A 22,031-nucleotide genomic window follows, 5' to 3' on the forward strand; every position below is an offset into this window, starting at 1 on the left:
CATCTAGTAAACAGTTCCCAGGCCTTTCAAAAATAGACTGGAATCATATAAGCTCTGAAGATTTTTTTTGTGGCCCTTACTGACTTAACTAAAGGCATAATTTAATCCTACAAAGCTGCATGACGTAATCATGTAATCTTGCACATCTGTACTTGGTAAATAGCTTGGGAAAACTTCGCTTTGCAACTTGGATGTCTACACTGCACCCGCATCATCCTCATATGAGTGAAAGCGGAGATCCATCAGCATTTATGGCGTTACAAGCGAGATAAGTCATTACAACGGTCAACTCTGTGCTGTAGCAATTATTCAAATGCCTTCTGATCTAAACCTAATTACTGTCTTTATAAAAAGCACACAGTGTCATATATGGCACAATGAGCACATTATCTCAGGAAAGGCAAAGAACACACTTGAATGACATTTCCATATTGGATAACCGTTCCCAGTAACTTTCGATTTTCAGACTCGTTCTGCTTCTTCTCCAGGTCAGCAGCATGCTGCAGCAAAACAAAGATGAAGGAGAGGATAAGTAAAAATATTTCAATACCATTTTTGGAAAGAATGATGCTACACACAAATCACATTAAAACCACTGAGGCTTTACAAGACTAATGCCTCAATCCGCTGTTTTCATCATGACAAAAGACAAAAACAAATGAAGGTGAAGAGGGTACGTGCATGGAGTTTGTTGAGGAGGAGTGTGTCGGTTGTGCTGTTGCCTCCAGGCTTTGCTGCTTTCCAGAACTGTTTCTGTGCCGAGTATCTGTTCATAGGACACAATCTAAAGAGGCAGTCTGGGGAAATAAGAAGAGAAAAGCAAAAAGCCAAACCTCATCATTTTGTGTTTTTTTTTCCTCCCTGTCTTTTCTTAAAGGGATGCAACTTGACCCATTTTGAAAATCCACTGGTTTTATTGGTCAAGGGAAGAGGGAATATAGTAGTGGTTTATCACTCCATAACAGAACTTCAACATTAAATCCTGCACACATTGGTAAGAAGACTCAAGTCTTAATTGCTCAGAGCACAAACAACCAGAGTTTGTTTTAAGTTGATAAAACTATCACCCATGACTCCATCTGTCCTCATCATACCAGGAAAAAGCCTCTCCTGAGGTTCTACGAGATCGACCTCAGACAATATCATGTCAAGGGTAAGGATATAACAGGATACACCCCAACGCTGACCCTCAAACACAGAGATACCTGTAAATCTAGTTATGGATCCACAGTCATTGTTTTTTATTGACTCGATTAAATTAGACGGGCCAGTTGGGCCTCAGTGGAAGAATGTGTTCTCTTATTTTTGTTTGCATTAATCAGTCAGCTGTTCATCAATAAGAAAATGTCTAAAGCAAACACCGTACACAACGAATTAATTTGCTGTCTGGGTCTGGACCTTCTGTTTGAAGAGGAGGAAAATAATGTGAGGAAAAATGATGTGTAAACAAGAGAGAAATATAAAATGTTTGAATAAGAAATCATTATGAAGAGCTTTATGTTGACCTAATGAGCTATAAAGATGATAAAAATAGCCACTCTAGCATCCATCAAAAATGGGGTCAAGGAGCCTCTGGGGATTAAACGTTTCGGGGTATGAAGTGCAGGAGAGGAGGCCGAGAAGCGATGCAGAAATAGGGTACTGGGAGAACTGGGATGAGCAGGTGGAGTTATGGAGAATCAGAAAGAAATCAACAGGAAAGTATGTGGATATTATGGGCAGGGAGATTTTAAGCAGAGGGCAAGTAATCATAAACATAAAGTGAAATTTACTCATCAAATAGTAAATCCATTCACAGTAAAATAACTTGATGCTGTTGTGCGATATTATGCTTTAGTATCAGTATGGAAGACCAGTCCACACACACGGGGCTCAGTGGCCCATAAGTACAGCAGTAATGGAGGTACACGTGCATCTGCTGTGTGTCTGCTGTAAATAAAGGAGGGGACATGCTCCAGACACGTTGCCAGTGCATTCGTGGAACCACACAAAATACGAACAACCACTCACACACACTCACACCAAGACCACTTAAAAGTGAATCTGACCTTGGAGTGTCTGTTGCCACGACAGCACAACACCTTCCACATAGAAATTTTCCATCCAAGTGTTTCCTCTGAACAATATTATCCTTTTATTAGAAAATATTTTATGCCAAAATAACAAATAAATAAAGTTAAGTATCTGGATTTTTTTTAAATTTATTGACTGAATCAAATATTAAACAATACAATAAAAATGCCAAAAACACTCACTGCACTCCTGCAACAGGACGTACACAATCCGACCAAACAATGCAACTTTTTAACCAGCTAGTCAAAGGAACAGCTTAGAGTGGTCTACCTATATTAATAGCATCTAGAAATACATTACATAACTAACGTTTTACTATTTATAGGTGATTTCCTCTCAAGTTTAAACTTTGCTAAAAAAATAAAAAATCCCAAACCACATCCAGTAAACGGAAATTGTCAATATATACTTGTCAAAACGCTGTTGGTCAGTCTGTCCACTGTTCGGACATTCCCAAATGTGGTTAGGTCAAAATAAACGTGGCATTACCGTAAGTCATTTCCCAACAACTATGTCGGTAACACTCATAGATTATGGAGAAAATTATAGAGAAAAACTCTTACTGTTATTTAAAGAGAGGTTTTACTGGGGTTTTTTTTTACAGAGTTTGCACTCAGAACACAGCAGCAAGCTGATTCAAGTTACACATGGTCAATAACATAGCTAGAACACTTACATAAACGTGTCAGTTATTCTCATGTGAGCAGAAGGCAATGGGCAACTAGAAATAAAATATCTTTCACTGATTTTCTTATCCTATGACAATAGGACCGCTAATTGTTAGTTTTTTGAATCTCATTGCTACAGTATCTACATGTCAGACCCTTCATGAAATATGAATTTCTCCACAAGCACTAACAAAACACAAGTTCTTGAGGCTGTTTTTGACACGGCGACTCATGTTGTTAAATCTGACTCATCACATTGTCCCCTGAAGAACTTTGTCCAATCACTAGATGCCTGTAAACTGACACATCTCTCTCATATTGTAATGAAGTACAGATGTGGTCAGGTCAGGGATAACAACAGGAAAACATATTTTTCAGCTGAACTATTAATGTTGAACTAATGCAGGGAGTGGGCGTGTTCAGGGGGAATGCCTGAAGCTGAGAGCTTTGCAGCAATTTATAAGTAATTTACAGTCAATTATTGATAAGAAAAATAAAATACATGATGCAAAATAAGTCATCATTCATTCATTCGTTCATTCATTCATCTACTCAAAGAAAGGACGATCGTAATCGTAATAAAACAATAACTTACTATTTAGAAAATTTATCCAGTCACTGTTTTTCTTGAATGTCATTTTCCAAGTGTTTCGGTTATCTTGTGGTACTATATTCTATTTTTTGCCTTTACAATGACTTTTTGCCCAAGCCAATCCCATCTTAATTTGTTTTTAACACGTTAATTGACTTTTGGACTAAAGCCTCGCAATCTCTCCTTTAAAAATTAATAAATCTGTTGAAAATGGCACCAAAATGTGGAAGTGAAATCCTACAAGCATTTTCATTGGTTTAAAATCATTTCATGTTCATCCAGTTGCAAATCTGTTAACAAACACACCAAAGTTATTTGATTTCCCGTTGTCAGCAGGAAATACATTGCAAAATTGAAGTGACAGCAATAACAATAAGTTAGCTAACCTCCCCCCAAAAATGTGTTAATGGATTTAAACACATCACAGAATATATGTATTTAAATTGAAATTGACGCAAACCTGCTGATCAGTGGAAACGAACGCACACACACACACACACACACGCACACACACACATATTTATACCAAAGAAATCAACACATCTACTATAGGCAGGAAGTGACTTTTAGGTCTTACCTCTAAATTTCTTGGGTGGGTTGTTGAGGTCGCCTGTGTCTGGTTGTACCACACAGCGGTCATCCACAAGCCTGGGGAAACAGCATTACAACACACTCACAGCCAGGTGCAACTTGATTAGACTTAAACTTCAATATACTATATAATATTTGTCATCTACACTCTCATCTATCAGGTAGCACCTTTTTTGACAATGTATCAGGTTTAAATGTTTCCAATTCAAGATGTCTTTGTTGAATTTGCTTTAGATAATCTGAGGTGAATGATGACATATGAGTGGCAGAAAAAAGACATGATATTGTTATATATTATATCACACTGGAATTATGATCAGGCTTCCATGTTCAATGTTCTCCAACACCTCAAAGGCAGCACCTTCCATCCAACATACCCAAAGAATATTGAGCAACCATACCAGCATAATATGCTGCTAAAACACTTTTATATAAGCGCCATCATAACCGAGAACTTTATGGAGACCCCTGGGAATACTATCCAATACTAGATCACAAAGGAAACATTCCATTATGTTGCTCTGGCCAGTCCAGTCAGTTACATCTTTTCATAGCTCATACACTTTATTTCACACTTGAGGAGCTTCGTTATGATGAGAGAAGAACGAAAGCGAAGTGAGAATCACCTTCATAAGAATAAAAACCCACAACAATGCACTGTTGGTCAAAGATCCTGAAAGAACAGGAGTTTCCAGGGTGATAAATACCCAAGAACAATGGAAAACTCGCTTTCTTCCAGGTTACGGTTTTATTCCCGTCCTCCCAGGTTCAACCCATTGGCTGGCATCTTCTGTGAGATCAGCAGTGGTCCAGGTGGTAACAGCTCACGCAGGGGTCTCAGTCAGCACAGAGAAAGCAACACGTAACACAATCACGCTATTTATAGCTTTCTTTAATAGCAGCGGTCAACAGCAGCAGTGTGCGTGTGTGTGCATGTGTGTGTGTGTCTATCTGTGCACGGGGTGGGCAGATTACTAGGCATAACAATATGAGATGGTAAATTTTGACAAACGAGCTCCGTCATGGCAGCTTTCAAAGCTGTGCACATTTGTTGCTATGGTGGGTGACGCACAACATTAAACTGTGAAAGAGCACGGTTTGGCAAGGAGGCAGGCTCGGCACGTCCTGTGGTGAGTGGCAAATAGAATAATGGCAAGAAGAGGAACACTGCAGCACATGGAAAGGTGAAAACAACACAGGTGCTTTGCAATGTCACCTTGGAGGAAGAAAAAACAAACATCCCTGGGGAGAAAATCGTAAAAGAGCGGGAGACTGGAATGACAATTGAAGTTGATTCACTGGATTTGCTCTCAGATGTGGGGAACTGGGAAATTCAGCGACTGCCTTTTTTCTGACCACATCTTCTTTAAGCCATCTTGTTCTGACTGTCAAGGTTTTGCTAAATTTGCACATAATGGGATGCACTTTTAACTTGTTTCCTACCATTAACGAGGAGGAAAATGTCAAGTGCGAAAATAAACAGTACTCAGTAAGTGGCAGGAAGAGACGGGGTAATTTGAGTCCAGAGCACCAAGCGAGTCCCCGGTATCGAGGAAATAAAAGACTATGTCAACAGGAGGACCCACTTCTCAGATAAGACCCTTTTCAATGAGACATTACCTTGGTCTTTAGGAGATCTACAACATCTGACAGCACTGCTTAAAAAATACCTGTTTTCATAAGAGAGCAGTTAGATAAAAATATCACGGGGGGGGGGGTCATCAACCTTAAACATGAAAAAATTTGCTTGTTTTCAATAAAAACTTCTATTTACAAATCTGATTCAACTGAGAAAGTGCTCAAAAATCACCAATTCTGGCGGATGAACAAGTTCATCTGTAAAATAAGGGGAATCCTCAAAAGGCTTGTCATTCACAAGGAATGAAGGGGAAAAGGTTCTTAAGGTTTTAACACACAGAATTAAATGAAAAAATAACACAGTGTTGTTTCAGCTGTGCTTTCTAAAACAGCTGTCTGTAATTTGTTTTGGAATTGTTCTTGTATTTAAACTTGCAAATCTATAAATGTACCTGGACAAAAACTACTTTAAATTTGATTTTATTACTTTACCTTCTTAAAAGAAAACACACAATACAACTTAGGAATTTTGTGTTAAATTATGCCAGTTATTTAAAGCAAGAAAATTATGTTATGCATAAATCTAAATAGATGTCTGAGCATAGGGAAAGCTCAGTCCAGATTTTGTCCATCTTTTAACAAACACAGGTCAACTGCAATCTGTCTTGCAATCCAAAGTTTAACTATTAATTTAAAATGAACTCCCTGCACATCTTAAATTAATTGTCATGACTGGAAACAAGTCTCTGGACTAATTTGTTTCTCTGAAATCAGATCACTAATTACAGACTGTACAAAGCAGTGGGACGGATGGGTAATTCTTATGCCGCCAACCGAACACAGACATTTATTCATGCTATTCTATTGCCCTACTGCCTCTGCACAGCAATCTTTGGCTCAAAAAATGGCAGCTGTTTCCATAATTATATGATTTCATCGTTTATTATGACGTCTGTAGTGTGCTTTCTTGCACAGTGAGACAATCGTGGGTTAGTGGGGTGAAAGTGTCATGAAACCTCACAGAAGAAACAAACACTTACCCTAAAGTGCTGATAAAGCCACTGGTGGTCCCCTCGGCATACAGGGAACAAATGTCCCCGATGTGGAGGAAACTGGACATCTTGTCTGACATGGTTCCTTGGGATTGACTGCACCTTGACAATTATAAGATCAACAGACAACTATTACTGAAATTTAATCTATATAGTGTTCTAAATCATTTATAAAGTATTTCCTGAACACATAAGCTACAATTTAGTTGCTATTAAAACAAAAGCAGCTGTGGAGGTACAGATCATACATTTGCTACCAGTTTGTCATGCACATTTGAGTGATATAAATTCCCCTATTTTTTTATTCAGAGACATTAAACAGAGGCAAACAGGCTAAAATTAAAGCAAGCTTTAGTCTAAAAGTCATTCATTATCTACCCATTTATACAAACCATCTGCATAGAGGTATTAGAATAATAAATGAATAATAACAAAATGTAAAATCTCTGCCAAGAAAACAATGTTTCCCTGTGCACTGCGCTATTGTTAGCTGTGTGAACAAATAGACTGCAAATATAGTTTCAATTCAGGTCAGCACTCTCACGTCTGGACACAGGTTGAGAGAATAACACTGCAGGAAGGTGTTCTAGAATCAAATACCACTTACAGGTGTTAAGTGGTTTGCAGGCTCTTTCATTTTTTTTTTCTGTTGATGATGATGTTCTTACCATTACTGCAATAACATTTAGTTATAACAATGAATAAACACATTTTTTGATACATTCAGTATCATTCCTGCAGGATACAAAAAAACCACATCGTCCTCAGAACTGTGAGACGTTTTCTCAAATCTGTGTCAAATGTATAAAAATGTAAACAAATTGGATTCCAAACGTTTTTTCCACAGTGAATGAGTGAATTACTCTGTAAGATGACATATAAGATGATTTATTATTATTTCACTACAATAATACATACTGATTTCAAGCTACTTGTGTTCAAAACATAGTTAAAGTTGTGTTCATGCTTTGCTGCACTCTGCCACGTGTTTTGTCATTGAACGGATTATTTACTGTATTTGCGACCTGCAAGTGGAATAAATATAAGAATATTAGGCTTGAGATGACTCTGGTGCAATGCATCGAACGGTCACATTCATGTCTGTCAATGTGCATTGTTTGTCACAAATAAATAACATGAGATAGAATATTATATTAAAACGACAAAGGGTCATAAGATGGGGAATTATGATGTTTGTCATGAAATGTATTGATTAGAGAATTTGATGCTGAAGGTCATTTTAACCAGGATTTAAATTCAAAATACAATTCCACACAGTTGTGATACACGAATTCTTATTCAGACTATAGCTTTTGGCCAAAACATGAAAACTACACTTATTTAAACGTCGTTTTTTGACGTTTTTTTTAATGTCTTCTGCGATCCAAAAACACCTCTGCTAGCTTAACTAAATATCAACTGGATTTCTTTTACAATCCCACGACAACAAATGAACGTGGGCTACTTCACGGACAGAAGACGCTCACAACTCAGCAGGGAAAAGTACACACGGATGAAGTCTTTACCTGTCGGGAATGAGAGAAGACGTCAGAGCCAAAGAGAAGGAGAAACGTGGGAAGAAGTGGGTCACCACGGGATAATTTCCACAGCGCTATCCTCGGTAAAGTCCATGGCAGCGGAACCCCAGGTAAGGGCAGGCTGAGCGGCGTTATCTCTGACAGCTGAATGCGTCTTCAGCCGCAATCCGCTTCTTCCCTCCTCCACATGTCACTGTGGACACGCCCCTTTGGTTACTATTTATACTGCCGCAGAGCTTTCTGGGTAACGTAGTTATTTAGGTGAGAATTGTTTTAGATATTTAGATGAACATTGAACATGAGTATTGAACATTTATTTGATAATCAAATTCTTAGTGGCGTGAGTAAGTTTCATTTTATTTAAAAACAGTTGTCTTTTTATTTGTTGTATTTATTGTTGTATTGTTGTGAGACAGAGTACATGTGTCTGAATGAGAGGGACCCAAGTGGAAGAGTGAGGTTAAAGGGAGAATAGATCAAGAAGTTGGAGGATTTTAAGTACTTAGGGTCAACAGTGCAGAGCAATGGAGAGTGAAGAAAAGAGGTGAAAAAGCATGTCCAGGCAGGATGGAACAGGTGGAGAAAAGTGTCAGGTGTGATGTGTGATAGAAGAGTTTCAGCTAAAATGAAAGGAAAGGTGTACAAAACTGTGGTGAGACCAGCGATGTTGTTTGGTCTAGAGACAGTGTCACTGAGGAAAAGACAGGAGACAGAGCTGGAGGTAGCAGAGATGAAGATGCTGAGGTTCTCTTTAGGAGTGACCAGGAAGGATAGGATCAGGAATGAGTACATCAGAGGGACAGCACATTTTAGAGGTTCTGGAGATAAAGTCAGAGAGGCCAGACTGAGATGGTTTGGACATGTCCAGAGGACAGATAGTGAATATATTGGTAGAAGGATGCTGAGTTTTGAACTTCCATCAATGCTTAGCATTGTTTGACACCATTGTGATTGTGACCATGATATACATCTTGATGTTAACACTTAACTCAATTGATTGCTAAGTGCAGCTTCGCATAAGAGCAGCTGGAGTAATTGACTCTCCTCTGATTTCCCAGCAAATGACACTTTAATCATTAAATGATTGCGAGAAAGATAATAAACAGAGACTCGCAGCTGCTCTAAGAAGGCAGCATGTTTGTTTGCTCCGTCTAGACTACCTCCAATTTGTCACATCCGTGGACTGGAATTAACTCATAATAATTAATACATATTTGAATGATCAGATCCATGTGACTAAAGGATCTAGTCATTGTCAATATTTTTTTCATCTCGGCTGTATAATGTCAAAAACAGAAGCGTGCATACTGCCTTATAAGGAGGGGGCCATGCTGTGCATGTCGAAATGTGAAAAGACATGAGATAAAGACATTGGTTGCGTGTGCAGTCTCCTGTCAGAAACACTGATTCAACCACAAACAGTCATGAGGTCACACCTGTGGAGTCTGTTTAATTGTATTTCATGACATCACAATATCGATTGTAAGGAACTGACCTTTTTGTTTCACAAAAAAAGGATTTCCAGGTTTTGGTTAAATCTGACATTAAATAAAGATGAGTACAGATCACAGAGCGCTCAGTTGTCATGGATACAGTGTACAGATGACTGGCTACCATTCAACCGCAGAGAAATAGATGGACCGCACTGTATGTACATAAAACCGGACATCATTTCTGATGTCTGTGTGAATTAGGGAAGCTCTGATGTCACACGTGATCTTACTTGGTTGTGGGACGGAGAGGTGAGACATGTTGACCAGTCGTCTCATTTGTAGCTGACTTATACAGATGGTGGCTCATTTTAAAAGAATCAACAAATGACTAACAAAATCATGAACACAGCTTTCGAATCCATGGACCAGGCATGACACAAAATGCTGCAACCGTCTGTGTGGGTGCACAGATTGTAGGATTCATCAGTGTGCATGGGTTGGTGTGTTTTCTCATGTACAAGTTCAGGCGTTTCTTTAAACAGAGATGTGTGGGCACCATGGCTGGTGGTTTTCTTGTCTGAGCTCAGAAACTCCTCCGTGTGGGCCATTCCAGCACACTAATGCTTGTGTTCATTAAAGACATCAGAGTGAAATCTGTTGTTATTACTTTTGCCTCATTATTTCTTGATTTCATTTAAGAGATCATTAAGTTCTGCATCAAGTCTTGTCATGAAAAAACAAAACAGGTTGAGCTCCTTTACTCTATAAATAATGGGATCCCTTCTACAGCAAAAGACTCTGAAGATGAATCTATGGATATAATATTTCACTTCAGCCATCTGAAATGAAATCTCCTATTCCTATAAAAGGAATGATGATCAAGGATTTCTTGGGATCAGTATGTAACATGCTCAACTAAAGGGCAGAAATATGAGCAAAAGAAACCATTTGATGAAGTGAGCACCAGACCCCACGGTGCAGCAACAGTCGAGTATCCTGTCTGCCAGTCCTTTTGAGTCTCTGACAGAGACATGATGTCATTAATAATCTTTTAATGACATCAAGCCCCTGTACCATCGCTTCAACAGCCAAAGCTTAAGAGGTTTAACATACCTGAACATACACAGATCACGCACACGATACTCAGACCTAAGCGAGAAGATTCCCACATATCTGTTAGATCTTGCTAAGATTGTGTGCATGAAACCAGTTTTTTAATTTTAGTGCAGATCATATTTGATCATTGAGCAAGACGTGGCATAAAAAATGAACAGTTGAACTATCAGACATGAGAGAATGAATACTTTGTGTGTTATTTAAAATTATTAATATTGACTGTGATTATTTATGTTAAAAAGAAGCATTCCGTATAAAGCATCATGCAGGTATTCATGCAGCCATTTAGCATAAGGTAGAGATCTACCTCGCTAAAAATAAAAAATAATTATGCTGGTGTAATAGCCTGCATATTCCCAGGGGAGATCATTTGATTAGACCAGAGATATTCTAGGTCTTGAGATTTTGCTCCATAACTTGTCAACTGTGTGCTGCATTTTTAATTCAAGTGGACTTTGTATGCTGATAGTAGTGAATCTTCTGTTTGTGTCCAGCACCAGGTGCCACACAGAAAACAGAATTAATGAGATACTCAACAACGTTCAGCTAATTCCATCTTTACAAACCGGGCACAGAGAGGAGGATCACTTCACCTCATCACCTTGGTTACAGCATAATCAATAACTCAGACCATTTACTTATTCCAGGGTAAATTATTTGCCAGGATTTTGATTAGGTGTATGGATCCCTGCAGATTTTTTTTTCTCACACTGTTGCTACTTAAACACTGTTTGAGCTACAGTAAATCTGCTGAAGGAGTGCAATCCCCAATGAGTCTGTGGTAGCAATTCACTTATTTAACCTACAGAACATGTGCTGTAATCTGCTTTAACTATAGGTAATCCATAGGATTATATGGCTTAGAGGAGTCCTAGCCTCACTTTCACTGCAATGTATGACCTATGCATACGTTCATGTACATCATTCTAAAGTAGCTTCATCTATTATAACTAGCACAGACACAGCAAACCTTCTTGCCACAGCTCACACTGATGGGCCATCCTGGATGAGCTGCACTACCTGAGCCACTTGTGTGGGTTGTAGACTCCATCTCATGCTTCCACTAGCGTGAAAGTGCCGCCAGCATTCAAAAGTGACCAAAACATCAGCCAGACAGCATCATCTTCTACTTTTCAATACTCTGTCCAAATTAAAAATGTGCCCAACCCAACATGATTCAGTTCAGATTGTTTTACAGAAGAGTGGGTCAGCGCAGGAGGTTATGATTGCACTGGAAGATAAAGATTTAGTCAGGATCGATGTAGACATTTTAGAACATGGTTGAGCATATTGTTACATGGTTCTTCAGATAATAATACTTAAGATAATAACATTTTCATCCATTATTTCTGTTTTATTTACATCTTGATTTACACATTGGTTCTAAATTCATCTCAGCCACTTAAGTCATATCAAAACAGCTTAATTAATAAATAGTGCACTATCAACATAGTGTAAGAGTAACTCAGATTTGTATGCATGTGTGGTCTGATCAGTGGTAAGAACAGCTGTGGAGGTGGGGGCCTCTCGGGCTCCAGAACTTCCTGCTGAGCCTGCTGCAGGTATCCTGGGCCAAATTTAACTTCACATCTGTGATGGGAGGAGTCTGTTTGAAAAACCCCAGTGACATCCCCCTTCCTGTATAACACTGAAGCAGCAAAGCACCACCTGCACAATTGTGCACATTGTAATCACAGCACACGATATAATAAAAGGGCAGATGAAGTCTGCTGGTTAGTTACGACATAAATTTGTTTAAAAAAAAAGAAAAAGAAAAAGCATATTGAATTTCAAGAAGCAATCTTGTTATTTGATTCGCCTGTGCCTGCACTGACAGTAAAGTATTTTGTATTATGCAACATAAATAACTCAGGTCAAATATTGATCTGATTCTTTCTGTTTAATGCCTTGTTTTAATCAATACAACCAACAAAAGATCAGACAAAATAACAATTGCAATTCCCCATTATTGCCTCTCTTATCACCCACATTCAAAAGAAAGTTAGTAAGTGAACTTTATTTTTAACTGAACTATTTTTGCTGAACAAAAAAAAAAAGAAAAGTTGGCAGTAGGATTCAAGGCAAGGACATCTGTTTGCCCAAAAGGGCCGTGATCCATTTTTCAACAAATAGACTGCCAGCTGCAATTTTTCCAGTGGTCACTCAACCCTAAAATAGTCCTTCCAATGTGATGCATGGCTCTCATACGTATATGGTGTGTCTGTATCTTTTGACCTCTCAAGAAACACTTGGAAATATATTTAGATTAGTTTTATTAGCCTGAACTGGGCCATGGGGCTGCAAAGAAGGGATCCCACACTCATTATATACACCAGTATGCTATTTACCAGGAGCGAAAGCAGTTCTCAAAAGCAGACTATGCATCTTTAACTCCAGTCACATCTGGCAAATGACAGAATGTTTTTTCTGCTCATATCTGAAGGTTGTTTTGATTTATTCCCTTAAAGGAATAACTTGAGATGTTCAGAAATAGGCTTTCTTCCTTATTGGGAGCTTGATGATAAAATACAGAGGCTCAAAGATTTATGTCTGTGTAATAAAGACAGTATGTCAACTACATGGAGCCAGTATGATGAATTAAGACTGGACCCAAGAGAAAACCTCTGTTCTGGTTCTGATGGAAGGTAAAAACATCTGGCTAATGACTATCTCTGGTTAGCTCACTAACACATTGTCTCGTATTAGTTTAATCTGGACAATTTTATTTTATTTCTTGTCTGGGAGGAGTAAATTCTTCCTAGTCTCCTGAGGGCCACTGGCTTAGAAACAGGCCGAGTCCAGCACCAGCCCCTTGAAACAATCTTTTTTTTTGCACAGAACCCAGAAAACTATTCCTGGCATTCATACAATACAAAGTTAAGCTAAAGAACAGTCGATCTTGGGGTGTGTTTAGCTCAGTTGGTATATGCACATCATCAAAAAACAACATACAACTCTTGATATATTCATATAACTCTCAGAACTGAAGCAAAGAGACAAAAAGTTTAGCTAAGGCTAGGCCAACCATATTTTTTGATTGGGGGTGAATATAAATGTCATCTTTCATAAGGTAAATTCACCCTTTCTTCTGGCAGACAACAGTCAAGAGTAGCAATAGCATTAGAGGAGAACCTGTGATAAACCAAAAACAAAATTTTCAAAAAATATTGTTTTTTTATGTGTCATGTGCCAGAATACTTGCAAAAGTCATAGCAGTGATGAGACTGTGAAGTCACATTCTCTTGTTTTTAGGTGTTACATAAAATAAATTCAAACATATGTAATAATAATCTCCTGCGTTTTTAAAGGTCCTGGTGGGTGGATCTTATTTTCAGACGGATCCAGGCTAGGCTAAGCTACCTGGTTTGACTCTTCAGCTACATATTAAGCAAAGAGAGTTTATGTGGCAGAAAGGGTCTCATGAATCCCGTGGCTTAGGACAAGGCTGAATTCAGATGCTGGGATAACTTCTATTCTTATTATGTGCATAGGGACACAAAAAACTAACAAACCAATTTCCCAAAATATCCATCTATTTCTTTGAGTTTTTAGTTTTTGAGTGCACCTCAGATAAAGTGAGAAGAGCTGCCTTATTTGAACAGAAAGAGATCTCAGGTAAGCCTCACAGAGGATAAAATATAGGTCAAAACAACCTCCTGCCCCATTCTGGGTGACACCAAAACCAATCAACTTGACAGAGGTCTGTGCCCGACAGGCGGGGCTCGTATCTCCCGCCATCATTTAGTGGCTGTCAGCCCCAGTGTGGCTGGAGCGTTGGTCCCATTTCTGGATGAATCACTGGGTCTGTCCTAATTAACCCAGATGATAGATATTTTTAAGATGAAAGCAGGCCTGGACTGGAATCGGGGCACATTGAACAAAGTCCTGATTTCAGGATGGTCACACTAAAGTGGGACACCTTCACTCCTCCTTTGATGTGGGAATAAAATACATTTCTATTAAAAAAAAAAAAAATCCCCTCTGGCTCTTAATAATTGCTTCTACTTCTCCAGAGATTTGAATTCAATGAAGAGCTGAGAATATCTGAGACAAAATTGCGCAGAATAAAAACTGCCAAGAATTATTGAGCTGATTGAAATATGATAGCCATTATTTCAACTGAGAGTTCTGTCTTGTTGTGGACTGACATAATGAGATCTAAGTACAGGGAGCTTCAGAAATCAAAAAGGTGTGAGAATTCTGTGGAAGAAGGCTGTGGAATACCAGAATTCCTCTCTTCTGTCAGAGAATAAAGATGCTTCTTCTCTTCTCCTTTCATTTTAATTGGCCAAAATAAGAGTAGCACCAACAAATCTTGTAGAGAAATGTTCTACACCCAAACCAGCCATGCCATGAAATGGGTTGAATAAACAAAAAGTGCAGTTCACCCTCTCTGAAATAGAAAGAAAAGTTTGTCTTGAGATTGAGTTTTCATTACATCGTGTTACACTGAGTGGGAGTTAGTTGCAGATCACAAGACAGGAAACAGAAATGAGTCACCCAGCTGATTGTCTTCATGGAACTACCACCATCTCGTATTGCTTCGTACTAATGACAGGCTTCGGGGGGGGGGGGGATGAATTTAGATAGAAAGATAAGTAAATGGACATGGTTTAATGGAAAATATGGAGAGAAGGCACCGGGCTGACTTAAAACGTTTGTCTTTATTGAGATATAAAAAACAAAAATGCCTTATCAAATTTAATTTATATCATTTCAGTTAATAACAGATAAATCAAGAGGAAGGAACTTTGCACAGTTATTGGCACCGCAGCGACACTCTTTCCGCTGGTAGCTATCGTGCTGACTGTTTCTCATGGGAGCCTCAGCTTGAGTGGAACACAGCTCTACAGGAGGCTGATTACTGTCTCCTCCTGAGTAGTCAAACGTCAGCTCCTCTTGTGCATCGATGTTCCGTCCAGCAAACAGCGCCAGTCGAGGCACCACAGAGTGGACGCGGACCGGATGCATTAACAGGTTGGGCTGACAGGAGTGGTTTAGAAATCGGCCTACGTTTCCCACCACGGCAGGGTCCACAAACGTCTCAGTGATGGCGCCTGCACCTGCATACTCTCTTATGGCAATGATGTAGTTATTTTCCATGGATTTCTGGGCATGGTGTCTTCTTCTAGCTTCCTCAAAACTAATCACCTCTCCTGCATACTCGCACACAAATGAACCACGTTGGATTGCCTCCAGTGTCCGTAATCCCCAGCCCTTGTTCTCGGTGTTGTAAACTTCCAACCTGACATTAAGTCCTCTCTGCACCACCCGGTTTGAGCAGGCATCACTGCAGGAACACAGAGCGTTACATTCAAACACAGGTGAGCAGTAGCCAGAGTCTATTCTGCAAGCGTGCAACAGTGTGGAGGTGTTGTTGTATGCCTGTCCGTGTGTCTGCAGGCAGGAGCAGCTCTGAACAAAGCAAGATTGAGAAACACAGAAGCATCCAGGAAGGGTGACTTCACTTGGGTCAATAGTGCATCCTGGTCCCTGAACATTATCCGGGGAATACTGGAAAATTACAACAGAGAGCAGTCAGTTCAACAAAAATGTCAATAGAATCATCCAAAAAAAACCCTGTTATAACTCAAACATTATCTTCAGAGAACTTTTACCCGAACACCAGACAAGAACCAGCTCCAGTTCCTCAGACGAAGTTTGGTTGCTTGTCTTTCATCTATGATAGGGTAACTTAATTATTTTGGATTGTGGCCCATTAAATCGGACAAAACAAGCCTTCTTTTGGCAAAATGTCACAGGCAACATTTAATCCAACAAATAAGCTGTAAGGTGTAACTCTTGAATGAGGAGAAGGGCGTCTGAGCATAAAGGTGTTCAAAGTACCAGCATGAAACCATCAACCTGTTCATATTCAACATGACTTAAAAAGCAGTTTTTTATTGACTGTAATGAGGATGATGAGGCAGTAGCATACAATGATTTGCTGCCACCTAGTGGCCAAATTTATTTTAGTTGATTGATATTACAAAGAGGTCTACTTTGGCCTTACGTCGTTCTTGAAATTTTTTTTGGAATAAGTTTGACATTAACGATTATTTTTGAAAATAGAAGAGAACGACATTTGAAACCAGCCATATGTAAAACTAACTCTTCTAATATTAATGTACGTAGTTACATCTTTATAAAGCACATGTTATGCATCAGTGTTATGCAGGTTTAATTATAGTACATGTAGATGAAAACCAATCTTTCGTGCAGAGAAACCCTCGATTGTATGAAAATTGACAGGTATCTAGTATTCTATGATCTTCATTCAAAACATCTAAAATTAATAGAAAATGTGCAACATGTCAAATCATAGTACAGTCATGGGATTTAAAAAATATCAACACTGAAAACTAAAATCTGCGGGAAAAATACTGAGTCTACGGAACTCCTAAAACATTTATCTAGCTAACGATATCTACAAAAATATGATGGGAAATTGTTACAGCAAATAAACGTAATTTATTGGTTTCTAAAACCACAAAGAACGTAACGTTACCTGAAATGTTAGCGTACAAAAACTCCCCGAGACTGATATGGGAACATTCTCGAGTCCATTGCTCAAGTCCATCTGTTGGTAAAAGCAAAATAGCAATACCAGAGATTTCAGCGAAGAAGAGGCAACTTCCGGTAATCAAATTACAGCTTAGCGCCCCCAAGTGATGAATGTGCGTTACTACGACAGAAGGACGTTAAACTGGTCCTCGTACTGAAATATGAAAATATTATATTCAAGTTAAAACGGTAGCGTATATTGGGCATATTTCAAATTAATTCAATCAGTAAATAAAAATGGGAAATAATTATTTGTTATACAATATATTTGGGTATTGATTCTTTGCTATAAACTTGCAACTAAGAACAAATTGTTGCTGAGACGACTTGATTTAGTCAGGTGGAACACTTTCAGATTTCCAGAAGTAGATCACGAAGAAAATCACTTACTTTTCTTGAATAATTGTCAAACTATAGCAATATACCAATGAGATTTTTCCTGCACAGTGAAAACCTGATAATTAGAGGTATGAGCATGATTTAGGATATACATGTTTTAAAATTCAAACAGGGTGGATATTAAGGAGAATAAGAAATTTGATATTAGAACCTTAATGTTATTCTTTATCTCCATTCCAGAGAGTATCATAGCCAGTAAATAAGCAACTGCGCTATTGTCATTTGGCCTGTAGATGGCAGCACTAATAAAGAAATATAAACGTGTGGTATTTCACTCGAATTAATTAAAGAAATGAACAGGGAGCTAAACAAATTGCTCATTAAGCAGCAGAAGGAAGCATTTAAAACATGTTAAATTAGCTAAATTCCTGAATTAATTTAGCAATTTAAATTTACTCAAGTAGCATACTCTGATTTAAGGGTTACAAGCATTCCTTCATGATTTCCATATCTATCCATCCCTCCATCCCTCCCTCCATCCACCCATCTCCTATAACTCGTTTCATTTCCTTTGACAACTTATGGAGGACTGGCACATATCTCAGATGATGCAGGGTAAAAGTTGTGTAACCACAGGTCTGGATGTGAACCCTGAACCTTCTGCTGCCTCTTTAACATTCCCCATCCTTATTTCTAATTCTCAAAATAAGATTAATAACAACAATGACTACAAAAATAATGTTTGAACATATTCTGACTGCCTGTATGACCAAATTCAGTTGAAATGTGGGCTCAGGCTCGCCAACAGATTCTCAAAGCCTTTCCTCTGTGAAGTTTAGTTAAACATCTTTATTGATGTAAAAAAAAACCAGCTAATGATTGTAGAAAGGTTTGGCAGATATTTTATTTACATTCACTGAATGTTTTTCTCAGAGGAACATAAAGCGTAATTTGCTGGATTCTTATTCCTTTTTGAGCAGACACAACAAGCTGTGTGTTTCCCCGTCTAACCTTTCTGAGGTGTTCCGGTGTTGTCCTGAGTAATTGCATGCACCAGTTCGATTCTCCGGTGGCTTTCTGAAGCAGATGTGGAAGGTCACATTGTCAACTGTCATTTCCACGCTTCACACAAATGACCAAGGATTTTCCTCAGAGGATCAGCCTTCATCCTTGTCCTTGGGCGTAATTAGCACTGTCAGTCGTCGGTCCTGAATGTAGGTTTCAGAGATTGCAAAATCAATCACCAGCTGAAACGTTAGAAGTGGATGCTTCAATTATTTGACAATGAAACGATAGACAGCTCGACTGATCCGACAACAGAATAAAGCCAGCTTCATGCCTCAACTGCTGTGTATTTTTTAGTGAGATGGTGTCACTTTAAAAAATGCATTTCAGTCATTTGTATAGACTGGTGAGTTCAAGTCAGGTGATCATTTGGGAAATGTTCCCTGTGCATTAAAACAACCTTTTGTTACACTTGATCAGGAGATCACAAAAGATATTATAGTTCACCTTGAGGATATCCTGGTCATCAAAAGATATTTCCCTTCAACCTACAAATATCTGCCTCTGGGTTCCAGAGAGTGGGTTTGGAAGGGACCAGAATCTTTGAGGTTCTGTTCTCTGATCTCAGCGAATGCACAAAAGGACTTGTCAGTTCATCTGGCAGATCTCTCATAGGATGAGTTGACGTTTTGTCCACTTGGTGGTGGAAGAAGTCAGAAAAGGATCAGCGTTGATGTTAATTTTGTTTCAAACAAGGATTGAGATCAAAGTAGTGGACTAACCGACTGACAGGCCGTTGTGGTCTCCAGAGTCCTGCTGCTAACGTGGCTAAAAATAAAACCCGCTTCAAAGGAGATGCTGTCGAGATAAAAATAAAAAGGTAGCAGACCTCTGACCGTAGATCCGCTCGCAGAATTAACAGAAACACACCTACAATTAAGTATTTCTGCAAAAACACTCAATAAGCAATTCACTTACATGAACCTAAAAAAAAACAATTTAACCTCTTAATCATCAAAACTATGACCCAACAGGGACTAAGGGCATGAAAGCAATCTCCTTACATATCCTTGTGTTAATTAAATATCTGGATTTTAATTACGACCAGGAAATTTGTGATGATGACTGAATTTTTCAGCGAAATGGTGAAAAGGTTGCTTCGTGTGCCACAAATCTTACAAGCAGTAACACAATTTACATAACTGTGGGCGTGCCCCTTTAATTGAATAATTTAACATATGCTCATTTGTTTCCTTGTAGCCTTTCAAAGGGTCTTTCCCACAGAACATAATGTGACTTGACGTTGTGGTTCTCTCTGTCTCAGCCCACCCCCCCTCCCGCTCCAGTTTGTTTTGTGGTCTTACACGGGCGTTGTTGTCAGGGATCCTTTGGCTTTAATGAGATCTCACACACACACACACAGACACAGACACACACACACACACACACACACACACAGACACACACGATGATGAGGTTGGACTAGGCTACAACCGGTTGGAGAGTTAATGAACCCAAGTCATGCTCCTCTGGGGAGATAATCAACAGCGTTCTGACGCTCCCTCTGCTGCCCCGTTGATTGACTCGGCCTCAAATTGGCAGCGATGCTCTCCTTCCCCCCACCTCACCAACCCACCATCACATTAGCTGTGGGGGGGCTGCACCAAGGCCATGAAGATGCACTTTTGTCTGGCTTGCCAGCAAAGAACAAAGGTAATTTCAAAGGTTTCATCCATCCAGCTTTGTTGAGTAGGCGAATGCATGATGTGCTGAGCCCAAAGGTTTCCAAGGCGCCTTTTTCTGACTGCTTCACTGGGTTCATTAAAGGCAGTTGAACAAAAACAAAACTAGAACAGGCACTCACTGGAGTGGTGCATGTCTGAGTCGCCTTTCATTCAAACTCATCAGAGAAAGCAACTCATAGTCCTGTAACTCCTGGTGATTGTGTCAGGACTCCAACAATTTATTCCTGTAATGATCTAGATTCAGATTTTTATTTGGATCCTCACCAAACTGCACAAACCTACAAACCCCCAACTTCATAAATGTTTCAGGCTTTTTTTAATCAAATTCCGTGCATCATTCCCTGAGAAACTAAGGAAAAAGAGAATGTTTTAAAAATGCCTTGTCTTGCAAAGAAAGAAAATTAAAAAATGCAGAGAGAACTAAACAAACAGATTCAGACTCATTATCTAACAAACAGAAAATGTTGTGCACTCAAACTTTGGGGTGGAGGGAATGTTTCACAGGAGGATGACTTCACCCCTGCAGCAGTCAGCCTTCTGGGTGCTGCCAGGCAACGGGAGCGACTGTGATTTACTCACATGACAAGGTTTTGCAAAGCAATTAAACGAAGAGTCAAGAGGGTTCATCTGCCTCCTGAGGCAAGCAACATATTTAGCTCTTCCCTCTGAGTTTGAAGAATAAATTAAGTTTGATTAAAAAATAAGAAAGTTAGTGGAGATGCAATGCAGCTGCACGAAAATCTCCGTATTTAATAATTCAAACTTTCTACTTTATGAAACTAGGTGAAAAACAAAGCAGACTTATCTTCATACACACAAAAAACAAGGGAACACACACCAGACTTGTTCTATTTAATTACAAAAACTGTCTCATATACAGCATCGATGAATCCTAACTTAATAATCTGGGGCACATGACACACGGGAGGTAGGAGATATTTTCCAAAGACTGTCAAAGCATTCCCAGTGGAGGTTTGGGTAATGACAAGTTTAGAACTTCACAAGTTTCTCACAAGTTCAAATATTGGATATGCTGTCTGAAAGCGTAATAAAAATATCTTCTGATTTAAGTGGGACAAGAGCTTCAAATCATTTTTGTATGCCCAGCAAAAATTTCTTTTGTTTAAATAATATTCTGCATTGATAATTTGACGCAATTAGGTTTCAGACAATTCTTTATCGTCGAAGTGAGGAGAGTCCATTAACTTCTGCAGGTTTTCACACAGTTCTGACCTCACTGACAGGACAGAACAAAACTGGATGCTTTTTTTTTTTGAGAGAATAGAAGGTGAAAACAGGTAAACAAGTACATTTTTCTCACCACCACTCATATCATTTGATTTATTCTAGAATGAATTATGTAGTGATATTATAAAGCATTTAGCATGTGGGATAAAAATCAGGGTGTTCTGGTTCAAACTGGTATCCTAGCAACAAAGAATACTGACTATGAAAGGGACCCCATTTGGATCAGAGGCCATAAGTCACTCTAGAAGTTCAGACAGACGGCATCAATGAGGAAGAGAAGAAACAAAGCGACAAAGAGATGAACTGCGAACACGTGCAGGAGCAGCTGAGCTCGGAGCTGAGGGGAAACTCGGCCCGCCTTCGCTCAGGCTTAGAGAAGCCGGCGGTGTCTCTGGATGTTGTTGACATGTTGCTTTCACTTTGCATGGTGGAGTTTCAACTTGCATTTGTAGATGTAGCAACAAACTGTGTTACCTGGTCTCCTGAAGT

General features: G+C 39.1%; 2 protein-coding genes across 2 annotated transcripts in view; both read right to left on the reverse strand.

The window, feature by feature from the left end:
- Positions 1 to 8,202, reverse strand: part of itpr1b (inositol 1,4,5-trisphosphate receptor, type 1b) — a 70,243-nt gene extending 62,041 nt beyond the window's left edge. The window contains exons 1-5 of the mRNA XM_068315183.1: positions 8,081 to 8,202; positions 6,543 to 6,656; positions 3,911 to 3,981; positions 682 to 797; positions 414 to 500 (exon numbers count right to left, since the gene is read on the reverse strand). Of these exons, the coding sequence (XP_068171284.1) occupies positions 414 to 500; positions 682 to 797; positions 3,911 to 3,981; positions 6,543 to 6,634 (366 nt within the window). The 5' untranslated portion in view covers positions 6,635 to 6,656; positions 8,081 to 8,202. The remainder of the gene's footprint in view (positions 1 to 413; positions 501 to 681; positions 798 to 3,910; positions 3,982 to 6,542; positions 6,657 to 8,080) is intronic.
- Positions 8,203 to 15,286: 7,084 nt separating this feature from the next.
- setmar (SET domain and mariner transposase fusion gene) lies at positions 15,287 to 21,950 on the reverse strand. The gene is made up of 4 exons (XM_068315819.1): positions 21,854 to 21,950; positions 17,150 to 17,221; positions 16,260 to 16,321; positions 15,287 to 16,155 (listed from the first exon to the last, which is right to left on the reverse strand). Exons 1-4 carry the CDS (start codon positions 21,948 to 21,950, stop codon positions 15,358 to 15,360), a joined length of 1,029 nt encoding a protein of 342 aa, XP_068171920.1. The 3' UTR covers positions 15,287 to 15,357.
- Between the last annotated feature and the right edge of the window lie 81 nt (positions 21,951 to 22,031).

This window comes from Antennarius striatus, chromosome 5, assembly GCF_040054535.1.
Source record: "Antennarius striatus isolate MH-2024 chromosome 5, ASM4005453v1, whole genome shotgun sequence".
In the NCBI taxonomy this organism is placed as follows: Eukaryota; Metazoa; Chordata; class Actinopteri; order Lophiiformes; family Antennariidae; genus Antennarius; species Antennarius striatus.